The following is an 18,126-nucleotide window of genomic DNA, read 5'->3' as shown; positions in this document are numbered from 1 at the left end:
CTTGGCTCCACTACGAGTCCTAACCACGATATCTCCAGATTTGTCGATTCAGCATTGGTCTAAACATGGTCTTACTCACGTTTACTCCTTGTATGACTCCAAAGGCCTTCGAACTTTTCCAGACCTGCAAAATTCTCATAACCTTCCTCATAAAGACATTTTCCTTTATTTAAGAGTAAAACACATATTACATTCAGCAAACATAACAAACCAGGATTTATCGTCTTTTAACTCAATAAGTCGCGCATGCTATAGTATAGGGAAATCTCATATTCCGCCGAAATTCCTAGCACTATGCTATCTAACCCAATTAAACACATCTAAGAAGGACAAATTACCTTATATGCTAAGCTGGGAAACAGACTTGAATGCGAAATTCCACATCGACGACTGGCTTTTTGCGATAACAACCACCAAAAAGTCCACCAAATGCGTTAATCTATGGGAAGCATATTTTAAGGTACTGATGAGATGGTATCTAGTACCCAGTGGGCTAAGTAAGATTTACCCAATGGCTATCCCCACTTGCTGGAGGTGCAACAGTGGCAGAGGCACCATTTAACATATCTTTTGGGACTGCCCGAAGCTAAGCGCATTTTGGACCTATGTGGGAAACGTAATACACACTATATCCGGGCTAAAATTCTCTCTTCAGCCTGCTAGCTTCTTGCTCCACATAATACCTGACTTGTCCCACATCCCCTCGATGGCAGCTATCATTCATGTTTTAATTGCAGCAAAACTATGTGTTGCGACCCACTGGAAAAGTGACTTTATCCCATCTGCAAAAGAACTGCTTAACAGAATCAACACGGCATATTGCTACGAAAAGGAATGGGCAAAAAGAGGAAACATGTCCAAATTCAACGAGCAATGGAATGGTTGGGAAACCACGTACCAATATTACATCAACTTGGGCTAATTCCCTCTCAAGACTGCACTGCACAGCTCTAGCAGTCTTCAGGTGTGGCTAATCGGATATGAGGGCCTCTCCTTCTCTTTCTCCGTTCTTCTTCCTTCTTTCCTTCTCTCTTCCTTTCTCCTTCCTTCTTTCTTCCTTTCTCTTTCCTTCTTTCTTTCTATCTTCTTTCGTTCTCTTTTTCTCTTTCTCCTATCTTGTAGCTCGTCTCTCATCCTTTCCCTCCCTTCTCTCCTGCTGTTACCTTCCCCTTCATTCCCCTACCATTTTGCAACAAGCGTTTCTCTAAGGCCAAAAATTCACCCAGAACATAATAGATAACAAGTTACACGTCTACTTAGAGCTACTACATCACCCTTAATAGGACTAGGGCACGATTGTCATGACTACATTCCTGTAACCCTTTATAGTTACCTTACTGATGTGCATCTATGTCGAATTCTGGTCAGTCACCTTGAATTACCTAACTGGCTGGAGGTCATATAACCACCCCTCAAGTCTCACCTCTACTCTACACTCCTTATAATTGTGTAATCAAGGCTATTATGTTTAGGGTACATTTTGGTACAATATGGCACGTCCGAGTCTATTGGCAAATTCTTGTCCCGATTCACCACTTAAATGGTTAATCGCTATATATATATATATATAGTCATATAGTCATCAGGACAGTTATGTAGTCCTAAAATTATTACACTAAATTGTTCAAGCGGAATTAGCAAAAACAACGTTACTTCTAATATTAGCCTTTAGACTCCCACCGATACATCTGGGACATAATGCATGAATTATTAGGCGTTTCACAGTATGTTAGTTGTTCAATCTACTAATTATTATCCTATTATCTTATTTTATCACTCTATCACACTAATATTTTATTACTCTATAACATTCTAATTTATCCTTGCCGTATATGGGTCACTATTGTTGTACCAGAGCTAACACGATCTTCCTTCTTTGTGTATTATGTATACACGTGCATTGGGAAACAAGTATTTATATGTGTGTACAATTCCTCTATTTAAACTACACTGGGTTAATGTCAGTATGTATGCATAGCCTACTGTGAGCTGTACCTGTGACATACCTGTAATGTTCCTGTCATGTGCAAAATTGTATGCGGCCTGCATTGCTTCGCTTGTTTGTACTCATTTTACACATTCCCCTTTTCCTTTCTGTATCCCCACTGTTATTTTTCTCTTATGTACAAAATATCTCAATAAAAATTAGATATTGAAAAAAAGATGTGCCCTAAATAATGCCTGCAAGATATACTAAAGACAGTTGACTAACACAGAAGATGTGTGTACCGCTGTGCCATCTCTAAATGTCACATACAACATTCCACACTTCCTGGCATATGGGTGCACAATCTTCTTGTCGGATACCACCTAGTCACATTTTTATACAGTTTAATGTAACAAGAATTCATGTATGCAGCAATGTAACCTGCCCTTTAAGTGCCACTGTTATATTCACATGGATTTCTGTAAAACTAATGCTGTAAATAAATAACATGCATTAAAACGAAAAAAAACCTTTCATATCTTGTCTATCCATCAAGCAATAGTAAGTATGGATATAATCAGCAATATGTTATTGTGTTTCTCTAACCACTTTGCTAACGTTTTGTAGTGGCAAGACTGTAAATTGAGACAAAGCCATAGTTTTAACCAAAATGCCTAAACACAATGTAAACATTTGGCATGTAACAAGTACATAGTACCCTGTAAAACACTGTGTTCTAAAGCACAGTCCCTTTCATTGTATTTTCTAAAGTTGTAACACTGTTTAGCACTTAACATTTTTATGATTTGATCATATTTGTGATACTTATACTTTTTATATCTTTTCTAGATTCCCCTGCACTGAAAGAGCTAAATAATGAGTTCTTACAATTTGCCAAAACCAAAGACATAAAAATCATAAACTTTGCTGAAACATTGCCAACACGAATAGGTAGTATGATGAAACTTCATGTTGTACCAGTAGAATCAGCTGGTAAGTCAATTCCTCACTCACTGTTTATTATACAACATGTTGTATAGTATTTTATTTGTATTACTAAGCAGTGATATATAGAGAATACTACATGCCATATATTTAATTGTGCTCCTTATGCTCATATTTGACTTTGTTTTATACATTGTTTTACATTGAATGAAAAATATATAAATATTAGTCTATTAATTACAATTAAAGGGACACTCAAAGCACCATAAATGCAGCTGATTGAAAATGTTATAGTGCAAGGTGGCTATGGTTTCAGTCCTGTACATCAACACTAGTGATGTACCGAACAGTTCGCTGGCGAATAGTTCCTGGCGAACATAGCGTGTTCGCGTTCGCCGCAGCGGGCGAACACATGCGCGGTTCGATCCGCCCCCTATTCGTCATCATTGAGTAAACTTTGACCCTGTACCTCACAGTCAGCAGACACATTACAGCCAATCAGCAGCACACCCTCCCTAGCAGACCCTCCCACCTCCTGGACAGCATCCATTTTAGATTCATTTGGAAGCTGCATACATTTTTTTAATTTTTTTTTTATTATTTTATTTATTTATTTATTTTTTAATTCTTTATTTTTGTAGTGCATGGAGGTATAACAAATGAGCATGTGGTACCCCAACGGCATTCCTCATGCTTTTCAAGTAACAATTGTAACAATAGGGTATATGTTAATACCCTAGTCTGCGCGGAGCCCTCCATGGGTGAAGATGGATTAATTTTTTTTTTGCGCTCGGGTTTTTTATTTTATTTTTAAGTTCGACGGGTATGATGGCTTTTTATTTGGCCTTTATTGGCCTAATCTATTGAAGATTTTAGAAAAAAGAAGACGTTGAATTTTACAGGGTAGTAATTTGATTCCCCCCTCACTATTTTTTAGGGTGAGGGGGGTAGGTAGGGGATTTTTTATTTGGGTGTGTGACTAGGGGCTTGGGGACCCCTAGTCACCTTTGATGGGGGAGGGGGGGATTTTCATTTAGGGCCCCCACCCGCCGCTCAGGGGTGGGGGCTGGGGAGGCAGTAGGTCCCCCCCTTATTGTTGTTTAGGGCCCCCACCCGCAGCTCAGGGATGGGGGCCGGGGGTAGGACAGTAGATCCCCCCTCTACCCGCACCCGCCACTCAGAGGTGGGGGCGGAGGGGAGGACAGTAGGTCCCCCCCCCATTATTCTTTTATAGGGCCCCCACCCGCAGCTCAGGAGCCATGTTACTCTGTATATAGAGGGAGCCATGTTTACACTGTATATAGAGGGATCCATGTTACTCTGTATATAGAGGGGAGCCATGTTACTCTGTATATAGAGAGGAGGTATGTTTACACTGTATATTGAGGGAGCCATGTTACTCTGTATATAGAGAGGAGCCATGTTTACACTGTATATAGAGGGGAGCCATGTTACTCTGTATATAGAGGGAGCCATGTTATTCTGTATATAGAGGGAGCCATGTTTACACGGTATATAGAGGGAAGCCATGTTACTCTGTATATAGAGAGGAGCCATGTTTACACTGTATATAGAGGGAGCCATGTTACTCTGTATATAGAGGGAGCCATGTTACTCTGTATATAGAGGGAGCCATGTTACACTGTATATAGAGGGGAGCCATGTTACACTGTATATAGAGTGAGCCATGTTATTCTGTATATAGAGGGAGCCGTGTTTACACGGTATATAGAGGGAAGCCATGTTACTCTGTATATAGAGGGAGTTATGTTACTCTGTATATAGAGGCAGTGGCGTACTAAAGGGGGGGGGCGGCGGGAGCGGTCCGCCCCGGGTACCACTCACTAGGGGGGTGCCGGGGCGAACTTTCACAGAGACGGCGAAATGCCGCCCTGTGTCTTGTGTAAAGGGACCGGCCGCTAATAAGACTATCTACCCGAGTTTCCCATCCAGCAGCAGCAGGGTCCTCTGTTCTCGCGATCTGCGAGAGCGTTGCCGTGGGTTGCCATAGCAACGCTCTCGCGGATCGCGAGAATGTTGCCATAGCAACGCTCTCGCGGATCGCGAGAACAGAGGACCCTGCTGCTGCTGGATGGGAAACTCGGGTAGATAGTCTTATTAACGAGCATGGAGAATACTAGGCCCCTCTAAACTGCCCAGTGATGCTGTGCCACCGGACCACCAGTCGAGGAGGACGGGAGGGACAGGTAAGTGGCAGCACTTATTCCACACAACATACACACTGCATCTGCATACAATCTACACACACTCTACACACACTGCATACACACTGCATACACACTGCAAACACTCTACACACACTGCATACACACTACACACACTGCATACACTCCACACACACTGCATACACTCTACACACACACTATACACACTCTACAGACACTATACACACTCTACAGACACTGCAAACACTGTACACACACTGCATACACTGCATACACTGCACACACACTGCATACACACTACACACACTGCATACACTCTACACACACTGCATACACTGCACACACACTGCATACACTGCACACACACTGCATACACACTACACACACTATACACACACTGCATACACTCTACACACACTATACACACTCTACAGACACTATACACATTCTACATACACGGCAAACACTGCACACACACTGCATACTCTGCACACACTGCATACACACTGCAAACACTCTACACACACACACTGCATACACTGCACACACTGTATACACTCTACACACACTATACACACTCTACAGACACTATACACACTCTACAGACACTGCAAACACTGTACACACACTGCATACACACTACACACACTGCATACACTCTACACACACTGCATACACTGCACACACACTGCATACACTGCACACACACTGCATACACTGCACACATACTACATACACACTACACACACTATACACACACTGCATACACTCTACACACACTATACACACTCTACAGACACTATACACATTCTACAGACACTGCAAACACTGCACACACACTGCATACTCTGCACACACACTGCATACACACTACACACACTATACACACACTGCATACACTCTACACACACTATACACACTCTACAGACACTATACACATTCTACAGACACTGCATACACTGCAAACACTGCACACACACTGCATACAATACATACACTATACACACACTGCATACACTCTACACACACTGCATACACTCTAAACACACTATACACACTCTACAGACACTATACACATTCTACAGACACTGCATACACTGCACACACTGCATACACTGCATACACTCTACACACACTGCAAACACTGCCCACACTATGCACACACTCTACACACACTGTACACACACTACACACACTATACACACACTGCATACACTCTACACACACTATACACACTCTACAGACACTATAAACATTCTACAGACACTGCATACACTGCAAACACTGCGCACACACACTGCATACACTGCACACACACTGCATACACTGCATACACACTATACACACACTGCATACACTCTACACACACTATACACACTCTACAGACACTATACACATTCTACATACACTGCAAACACTGCACACACACTGCATACACTGCATACACACTACACACACTATACACACACTGCATACACTCTAAACACACTATACACACTCTACAGACACTGCATACACTCTACACACACTGCAAACACTGCACACACACTATGCACACACTGTACACACTATACACACACTGTACACACTATACACACACTGTACACACTATGCACACACTGCATACACTATGCACACACTATACACACACACTACACACACTGCACACAATATACACACACTACACACACTGCATACACACTGCACACACTATACACACACTGCACACACTACATGCACTACACACACTGCATACACACTATACACACACTATACACACACTGCATACACTATGCACACACGATACACACACTATACACACTGCATACACTATGCACACAGTGCACACTCTATACACACACTGCACACACTATACACACACTGCACACACTCTACACACACTGCATACACTATACACACTATACACACACTGCACTAACTATACACACACTGCACACACTATGCACACACTGCATACACCCTCTACACACACTGCATACACACTATACACACACTATACACACTGCTTACACACTATACACACTATACACACTGCATACACACTATACACACACTGCATACACACTATACACACTGCACATGCTATACACACACTGCACACGCTATACACACACTATACACACACACTATACATACAATATACACACACTATACACACACTGTACACACTATGCACACACTGCATACACTATGCACACACTATACACACTCTACAGACACTATACACACTCTACATACACTGTACACACACTGCATACACTGCACACACACACTGCATACACACTACACACACTGCATACACTCTACACACACTGCATACACTGCACACACTGCATACACTGCACACACACTACACACACTATACACACACTGCATACACTCTACACACACTATACACACTCTACAGACACTATACACATTCTACAGACACTGCATACACTGCAAACACTGCACACACTGCATACACTGCATATACACTACACACACTATACACACACTGCATACACTCTACACACTCTACAGACACTGCATACACTCTACACACACTGCAAACACTGCACACACTGTACACACACTATACACACACTGCATACACTCTACACACACTATACACACTCTACAGACACTATAAACATTCTACAGACACTGCATACACTGCAAACACTGCGTGCACACTGCAAACACTGCGCACACACACTGCATACACTGCACACACACTGCATACACTGCATACACACTGCATACACTCTACACACACTATACACACTCTACAGACACTATACACATTCTACAGACACTGCATACACTGCACACACACTGCATACACTGCATACACACTACACACACTATACACACACTGCATACACTCTAAACACACTATACACACTCTACAGACACTGCATACACTCTACAGACACTGCAAACACTGCACACACACTATGCACACACTCTACACACACTGTACACACTATACACACACTGTACACACTATATACACACTGTACACACTATGCACACACTGCATACACTATGCACACACTATACACACACACTACACACACTGCACACACTATACACACAATACACACACTGCATACACACTGCACACACTGCACACACTATACACACACTGCACACACTACATGCACTACACACACTGCATACACACTATACACACACTATACACACACTGCATACACTATGCACACACTATACACACACTATACACACTGCATACACTATGCACACAGTGCACACTCTATACACACACTGCACACACTATACACACTGCACACACTCTACACACACTGCATACACTATACACACTATACACACACTGCATACACTATACACACACTGCACTAACTATACACACACTGCACACACTATACACACACTATACACACTGCTTACACACTATACACACTGCTTACACACTATACACACTGCATACACACTATACACACTGCATACACACTATACACACTGCACATGCTATACACACACTGCACACGCTATACACACACTATACACACACACTATACATACAATATACACACACTATACACACACTGTACACATATGCACACACTGCATACACTATGCACACGCTATACACACACACTACACACACTTCATACACACACTACACACACTATACACACTGCACACACTATACACACACTGCACACACTATACACACACTGCACACACTACATGCACTACACACACTGCATACACTATGCACACACTGCACACTCTATACACACACTGCACACACTATACACACACTGCATACACTGCAGTTGTTTTTTACATTTCAAAGTTGGGTAGGGGGGTGCCAAATAAAGGATCCGCCCCGGGTGCCAAATGCTCCAGGTACGCCCCTGTATAGAGGGGAGCCATGTTACTCTGTATATAGAGAGGAGCCATGTTTACACTGTATATAGAGGGAGCCATGTTACTCTGTATATAGAGAGGAGCCATGTTTACACTGTATATAGAGGGGAGCCATGTTACTCTGTATATAGAGAGGAGCCATATTTACACTGTATATAGAGGGTAGCCATGTTACTCTGTATATAGAGGGAGCCATGTTATTCGGTATATAGAGGGAGCCATGTTCACACGGTATATAGAGGGAAGCCATGTTACCCTGTATATAGAGGGAGCCATGTTTACTCTGTATATAGAGGGAGCCATGTTACTATATGAGGTGGTTAACTATGATTGGCCCTGGCATGTTTGTTAGTCTGGCCTGCATGGTTGTCTGGCATGAATAAAAGTAGCATGTTTCAACTATATTAGTAGTTAGACTAGTTTGCACTAAAACATGTGCAAATGGGGAGTTTGCGTTTGTGCTAATGGACTGTTTGCGGTTGTTTGCGGTGCGTTAAACAGGGAGTTTGGTCTGTCACTGTGAAGCGGGCGTAACCCTTACACTACCTGATCGATACAACATCATACCTGATGTTTTAAAGCACGTTGTGGCGAAGCCAACCTCGCCAGAATGAACTGGAGAAGCCTGGTTGCCCGCCTGCTGCCTTTAGATTATCGACCGGCAGCTAAAGGGTTAATTTTGCTGTGCAGAAGGATTTATTTCTCCCTTTCTGCACAGCAGTTCGGTAGATTCCATCTACCGAGCAAACAGCCGTTTACGAACCTCCCCAGAGCCGTGGGAAGCCGGCCGGCGCCATTAATTGGCAACCCGGAAGCTGGAGTGTGCTGCCAATTTACCTCCCTGAAGCTGCGGTTAACCGCAGCTTAATTGCTTGTTACTGGGTGGCCGCTGTTACAATTAGCGGCCGCTAGGTGGCGGTGTTCTGGAGCTCCCCGGGCAGCCAGCGCTTTAATGCCCGGCTTTCATGCACCAAAATCGGACACTTTTACGCGCAGGCACCGCTGAACCTCCAGCCCCTGGTTCTAATTCGTATGGATTTGGTGAATGCAGGGAAATTCGGTATTTTATGTTTTATGTGAATGTTTTAACCCATATAATTAAAGACTTTAATTTAATTAAAGACTTTAGCTCCATGGCACTTAAACTGTATTCGTGTGGTCTGAGTGCCATTCACCTAATGATGTGCACCCAGACCTGAGCTATCTGGGGATATGTTACATGTCTGTGTTTTATGTATAAAATGTGTCTTTATGTATTTTAAAGTGATAGTCTGTATCTGGGTCACCACGTGTATAATGGAGTCTTGCCTTTGTCCTGGGAGATAATTGAATTACTTCATTAATTATCTCCAGGACAGAGAGGAGGAAACCAGGATGCATTGTGGGAAAGTATTGTGGCTGTGTGTACGAAAGTGATACATGTCTGTCTGCTGTTTCAGTCTTCCATTTGGTCCCTTAGGGGAGTGTCCACCAGGTGGGAGACCTGCATAAATACTCGGCAGGTAGCCCTCAGTAAAACAGATTCTGCTTGACCCTCAAACCGATGTGTCGTCTCGTTTTTGGGGGAATTGGATTGTATGCTGACTGCCAGGAGTGTAAGCGGATTGTATGCTTTTCCTGTTCGGCTGATTCCAGGGTTCGTGTGTTTCTAGTTCGGGAGTTTCCAGTACAGTTTCCAGTACAGTTTGCAGTTCGGGAGATTGGTGCTTACAGTAGCTGCTGGTCTAGGAAAAAGGGGATTATCGCCTAAACGATTTTTATCCCCTTTTGAGTAAAACGGTCCGTTACAATTGGTGGCAAGCGGCGGGATTGTTCCTACAACCAGAAGGACAGCTACAGGGCAACACCACTCCTTGGAGTTACAAATTGAGGGCAACGCTAGCACTCGTGCAGCGCCCCTGGCAGCAGAGGTATCCAGCGACTTGGAGCAGACAAGTATGGAAGGCTCTGACGCTGAAGATAATGGGCTGGCCGAGGTGAGGCAGCGAGTGGCCCAGTATGGGGGTTATGGAGATATTCCAGGTGATCTGGAACCAGGTCATGGCTGAGCGAAACTCAAGGATGGATGAAGAGTAGAAAAGAGTGTTACAGCAGCAGAGTAGAGGCTGCATCCGAGGAGGTTAGCCGTCTCCCCCTGAGGCGGCAGGAAGAACCCGAAGTAGGGGTCCTCATAGATTGGTCCTGTGAGGAACCACAACAGGCAGGTGGAGATGGGACCGAGGTCTCTCCACCGGGCCCAACGGGATGTCACTTGGTTCGAGAAAAGGCACACACTGGGCAGACCGTGGCAGTCCGGGTAGCTGGGGGAGCTATTTTTTGTCTACCCAGTGGGTTCACTTGGATTGGGGGGAGCCGGGTCCAGCACTGTGAATTTGGTGGTTATGAACCAACTGCCAATGGAAGTACTATTGGGGAATGATTTGGGTCCCCTAACCTCAGCCTATGCTGCTACACAACCAGCCGAAGCCAACCTCGTTACAATCCACCTGCAAGCCCAAGCTGCTGAAGCCAGTCCACCGGTCCGGGAGATCCAGGTAAGACCACTGACTACGACCACGGAACTGGCTCCCTTAGACTGGGACACCTCAGGGGAGCTTGGGAGGGAGACTAGAGAGGACCCGTCCCTACACCAGTATAGGGCCAAAGCAGTGACTGGGCATGTAGGGCTAGATGGGGAGAAGTTTATCTGGGAACAAGAGAGGCTATATAGGATCACAGATGTGACGAAGTGCCCTTCGCCACTTGGTCCTGGAGAGTCCTGCTTGCCAGCCTCCTCCCCTGTGACTATGACTCTTTAATGTATTCTACCTTCAGACAGATTATTTATGTAGGTTGCTTTATTTCTCTTATGTTTTAGTCACCCTGTACCCATTATAGGTGCAGGGCGTGTGTAATGTAATTGTTTATAGTGTGTGTGTGTGTGAACTGTGAAATGTATTGCCTGCTCTCCTGTACTGCTGAGGTTTGCTACCAACTAGGTGGATTTGGCTATGGAGCTTGTCTAGTGCCCTCTGTTGGTAGCAACAGCAATATGCACTACCTGAATAGCATATTCAGGTAGATTTGCATATTGCTAATTCTGCAGGCACGTGAGATATTTTCTGTTAAATATTGTCTCCCCCACCTCTTTAAAAAATATGCCATTGTGTTATAATAAGTCACTGTATGTTGCCTGCTATCATTTGACTGTTTGTAATTTTATTGAGTTTTCACAGCAATATTAATGTAATGACCATATGGGCTAGGCCCAAGTAAAATAAAGTTTTAGACAGTTCTTCTTGATCCCTCAAAATGTAGCCTTGTCTCGTTATTGGAGGGAGCTGTTATAATCACACTGGGGATTGCTATGCTCTGCATACTCCTCTGAGCTTGAATCACTTAGCTCTTTTAAGAGCTGTTCCTGTTACGCTCTCCTTGGAGGAGATGTCTTCCCCACACAGTCCTGGATGCTGGAGGTTCATACAGGGTGGAAGGAAGAGGTCTTTCCCACATGGTTCTGGAGGACAGAAGCTGATCCAGGGTGGAAGGAAGACAGCAAGACTCCAGTCAAGCTACGGCGGTTGCGGTGGTTGTGGTCCTCGGCGCAAGCTAGGAAGCGTTCATCAACAGAGGGTACTCGGTCGGAGTACGGGGGGCTCCATTACAAAGCTGGAGCCGCCCCATCCCAGAAGCGAAAACTGGTAGTCCCCCGGAAATATCGGTTGGAACTTCTGAGGATTGGGCACGACATACCTCTGGCCGGGCACCTAGTAGCCCACCACACATCCCACCGAGTATCCCAGAACTTCTTTTGGCCAGGATTCTCGGGGGATGTGAGACAATATTGAGGAGACCACTCTAAAGCCCACCTATCCTCCATGCCCATCATCAATGAGCAGTTCAGTCGAGTAGCAGTAGACCTGGTAAGTCCACTACCAAAACCCAGCCCCTCCGGTAAAAGGTATATTCTTACTGTGGTGGACTATGCCACCCCCTATCCAGAGGCTATTGCCCTTTCAAATATTCAGGCAGACACGGTAGCTAGCGCCCTGGTTGGCATTTTGTCTCGGGTAGGGTTCCCGGAAGAAATTCTCTCTGACCAGGGGACACAATTTACTGCTGACCTTACCCAGCAGTTATGGAAGGTCTGTAGTATTAAGCTCCTACTCAGCTCCCCCTACCATCCCCAGACTAACGGTCTCTGTGAGCGTTTTAACAGCACCCTCAAACAAATGCTGAGGACCTTTACTGATGAATACAGAGACTGGGAGAGATTCCTGCCGCACCTCTTGTTCGCTTAGTGAGAGGTACCACAGGAGTCCACTGGGTTCTCCCCTTTGAGCTCCTGTATGGGAGAAGGGTGCAAGGCCCCCTAGATCTCATTCAGAAACACTGGGAGGGGGGAAGCCATATGTATTGGAAGTTCGGGACTGCATGGAGCAGTTGGCCCAGATGCCAAAGGCAAACCTTCAGGCAGCCCAGGGGCGACAGAAAGTTTGGTACGATCGGGGCTCCCGCCAACATACGTTCCAAGTGTGCCAAAAGGTCCTAGTTTTAAAACCCATTAGACAGGATTAAATATAGCGAAAAATAGAAGTAAGGGCTGCGCCAATTCCTATAACAAAATATAATGAGCATTGAAAATCACAACATAAAATAAGTAAAAATCACAATACATAAAAAAAATAGTAAAAAATCTAAATATCAGTAAAAAAATGCCCAATAAAAAGCATCTTACTCAGATCAAATATAGAACAAAGTGCTTAAACAGGAGTAATATCCTCAGTGTCTTTTTCCAGATGAATCCACTCATATGAAAAACATAAACCAGATAAAAAGAACCAATAGAACGGTCCAATCAGGACCGGTGCTAGGACTTTTAGTTACACAGGCGAAGATGCATTTTGGTGCCCCCCACCCTCGTTTAAAATAAGGTTCATACAAACACAGAAATAATCATACAGAGACATACAGACAGAGACATACATGCATACAGAGACATGCAGGCATATAAAGGCATACATACAGAGGCATACCGTCATACAGAGACATACATACATACATAGACATACAGAAACATACAGAGACATCCAGGCATACAGACACATACATATATACAGGTATACAGAGACATATAGGCATACAGACACATACGTACAAAGACATACAGGCATACAGACACATACATTTGTACATACAGAGACATACAGGCATACGGACACATACATTTGTACATACAGAGACATACAGGCATACAGAAACATACAGACACATACATTTTGTACAGAGACATACAGGCATACAGAGACATACAGGCATACAGAGACATACAGGCATACAGAAACATACATAAAAAGACATACAGGCATACAGAGACCTACATATATACATACAGAGACATACATACATACAGAGACATACACAATTACATACTTACATCAGTTCAATCTTGTCCCCTGGATGCATGCTGTCTGGCTCCTTGGAGTCCTGTCCTGCAGCCCAGCCCCATCACAGGGCGCCAGCCGCGCTGTGTGGTACACAGGGAGCAGGGAAATGATGTCATTCATATCCTCGCCCCCTCCACACAGCCTGCGGCAGACACCAGGGTAGGTGCAGTGGCGTACACATGACCCATGGGGCCCCAGTGCGCAAATTGATCCGTGCCCCCCCCCCTCGCGCTTACTCTGCGCGGGCCGGGGCCGCAACACATGGCGGCGGGCACCTGGTCGCAGGGCTGTGACCCCTGCGACCGCGGTATGTACGCCAGTGCATGCAGATGCACACACACTTAAAGGACCACTATCAGCTCAATGAAGTGGTTTGGGTGTCAGGTCCCTCTAGTTTTAACCCTGCAGCTGAAAACATAGCAGTTTCAGAGAAACTGCTATGTTTCACCGAGGGTTAATCCAGCCTCTAGTGGATGTCTCACTGACAGCCGCTAGAGGAGCTTCCGGTATTCTAAAACACTGAACATCCATAGGAAAGCATTGAGTAATGCTTTCCTATGGGCGGTTTGAATGCGTGCGCGGCAAGAGCATTCGGAGCTGAGAGGCGGAGGGATCCCCAGCGCCAAGGGAGTCCGGCGCTAGAGAAAGGTAAGTGCTGAAGACACACACACACTCTCACGAACAGATGCATACACACCAGCTAACAGACACACACATTTACTGACAGACACACTCAGCGACAGACATACATGCACACTCACTTACAAAACATACACTCTCACTGACAAACACACACTTACTAACAGACATCAAACAGACTCACTAATACACACACAAACACACTCCGTAAGAGACACACAGTAACACACTCACTGACACTCACTAGCAGACACACACACTGACACACTAGCAGACACACTCACTGACACTAGCAGACACACACACTGACACTCACTAGCAGACACACACACACTGACACTAGCAGACACTCACTGACACTCACTAGCAGACACACTCACTGACACTCACTAGCAGACACACTCACTGACACTAGCAGACACACTCACTGACACTCACTAGCAGACACACTCACTGACACTAGCAGACACACACACTGACACTCACTAGCAGACACACACACACTGACACTAGCAGACACACACACACACTGACACTAGCAGACACACACTGACACTCACTAGCAGACACACACACACACTGACACTAGCAGACACACACACACACTAACACATGTTTTTTTTTTATTTAATCCCCCAGCCTCCTTACCTTTTGGAGTGCTGAAGGGATTCCCTGGGGTCCAGTGGTGCTGCTGGGCTCCTGGGCGGGTGTGTAGGCGGGTACGCGCGCGCGAGGGAGCACTCTCCCATGTGTGCTTCCTCTTCAGCTCCCTCGCGCACCGTGTAGGGATGCCGGCGCCGGAAGATGACGTCATCTTTCGGCTCCGGTATCAGTATGCGGCGCGCGAGGGAGCTGAAGAGGAAGCACACATGGGAGAGTGCTCCCTCGCGCGCCTGCAGAACCGGGCGCTCGGTCACGCTACATTAGGTCGTCGGTTGGAGGGGAGTGCAGTGCGCTTCCCTCCTTCCGGTCAGCCTGATTTTGCGCCCCCAGGGCCGGTGCGCCTTATGGTAGCGCCGGCCCTGGGTCCAATATAGATGAAATAAACAGGAATAAACTCACATTTATTAAAGCTATAGCTAGCTCTATGGTCATTCCATGTTAACATGTTAAAGGAATACCAAGAAAGGCAGGACAATATAGCGGCCTTATGTGCCCCAGTGTCACGTATTCACCGCATATTAAAATGTGATTAATGACATTTACTGTTCTGACAGGAAACGTTGTGCCGAGCACCAATCAAATCCACAGGAGGGTCTGTGCTGAGCAGCAATTATGCAAATGGATACCTGGTAACTGCCTTTAGGGTCAAAGGCCGATTACAGCCTATCAGATCCAGAGGAGGGGTATTTAGGCCCAGTTCTCATCCTGCTCGGTGCCCTGTCGTGGTTTCCCTAGTGGTTGTCCGATAGCGCGTTACTGATTCAAGTTTCTTTGGCTTTGATTTTGACTTCCCTGTATTCTGGTATCCCTGACTTCTGGCTTTCCCTTATCGTTGTGTCTCTTTCTGTATCCCCTGACCTGATTCTAAGGCCTGGTAATACATTACCTATTAGTCATCTGTGTGACACAATTCTATCTGCTGGATCAACTAGTAATCCTGACACCGACAACCCTGACAACCTTCCCTTGCCTGACCTGTTAGAAAGGGACTCCTAAACTGACCTCCTTAGCCAGGTAAAGCTAGGGAACCAGTTATCGACCGGAGAGAGAGTGTTTAGGTCCACCAGTTACTGGAAGACAACTGGAAGACAAAAGGCAGACCTTATCCCAGGAACCTAGGTTCACTATGTTAGCTACGCATAGGGTAAAAACCCCTGGACAGGTGCCCCTCAGACAACCCCCTTACCGTATTTCTGAGGCCGTTAGAGAGGGGATGCGGGGAGAATACAGGAGATGCTAAAACGAGGGGTTATAGAACCCTCTGACAGTCTGTGGGCCTCCCCGGTAGTTCTCGTACCCAAGAAAGATGGAACCACCCGGTTCTAAGTGGACTACCGGAGACTAAACGATCAGACTCTGAGAGATATTAGATCGTATCGCCAGGGGGAAATATCTGAAAAGATCTCTGAAAAGATTACTGGCAGATACCCCTGGCCGAGGAGGCTACCCCCAAGTCGGCCTTTGTCACCCCGTTTGACCTGTACCAATTTAAGGTCATGCCATTCAGGATGAAAAACGCCCCAGCTACCTTTCAATGCTTGGTGGATAGACTCCTCGATTGCTTTCAGGATTTCTCCTGTCCATACTTGGATGACATTGCGATCTACAGTGAGTCCTGGGAGGAACACTAACCTGACTCTAAAGCTAGACAAATGTCATCTTTGGATGGCTGAAGTCCAGTACCTGTGGGAAACAGTGACCTGAACCTGCTAAGAATGAGGTAGTCGCTAAGTGGCCCAAGTCGCTAAGTGGCCCAAGACCAAGTACTGGCCTTCTTGGGTACGCTTTGTACCTGACTATAGTGCCATTGCTAAGTCCTGACTGACCTGACTAAGAAGAATTTGCCTAGGCAGGTCTTGTGGTCCTGTGGTCTCCCGGATGTGAAACTGCGTTCCAAGCCCTAAAGACAGCACTAACCCATGCACCTGTATTGGCTGCCCCGGCCCCTAACGCACGCTTTGTTGTCCACACAGATGCTTCTATGTTCAGGCTGGGGGCAGTTCTAAGTCAAGTGGGAGAAGATGGAGCAGAACACCCTGTTGCGTACCATAGTAGGAAGCTGTTACCCCGAGAGTTGAGCTATGCGGCAGTGGAGAAAGAATGTTTAGCCCTGGTGTGGGCTTTGGAGAAACTGACCCCTTATCTGTATGGCCAAGAATTTACCCTAATGACTGACCACAACCCATTGGTGTGGCTTAACCGGGTCGGAGGTGGCAATGGCAGACTATTGCAGTGGAGTTTGGCACTCCAGCCCTACAGCTCCATCCAGTATCGGCCCGGTAAACAAAATGGCAACACCGACGGGTTGTCTCGACAAACCGAATGCAGCAACTAGAAGAAGAGTCCGGACATCCACAAGTTAACCCGTTAGGGTCAAGCCGTGTCTGCCGGAGTGATCTACATGGGGGGAGCACTGTGA

At 45.6% G+C, this 18,126-nt stretch overlaps 1 protein-coding gene across 2 annotated transcripts in view; it reads left to right on the top strand.

Moving 5' to 3' along the window:
- The window catches only part of LOC134587202 (general transcription factor IIH subunit 5), a 948,377-nt gene that overhangs the window by 900,222 nt on the left and 30,029 nt on the right, over positions 1-18,126 (top strand). For both annotated transcript variants that reach the window (XM_063443405.1, XM_063443404.1), the window contains one exon: positions 2,777-2,920. In XM_063443405.1, coding sequence (XP_063299475.1) covers positions 2,777-2,920 — 144 coding nt within the window. The remainder of the gene's footprint in view (positions 1-2,776; positions 2,921-18,126) is intronic.

The sequence above is a fragment of the Pelobates fuscus genome, chromosome 2, assembly GCF_036172605.1.
Source record: "Pelobates fuscus isolate aPelFus1 chromosome 2, aPelFus1.pri, whole genome shotgun sequence".
Taxonomy (NCBI): Eukaryota; Metazoa; Chordata; class Amphibia; order Anura; family Pelobatidae; genus Pelobates; species Pelobates fuscus.
The sequence above is the reverse complement of the archived record's forward strand: the minus strand, read 5'-3'. Positions and strand labels throughout refer to the sequence as shown.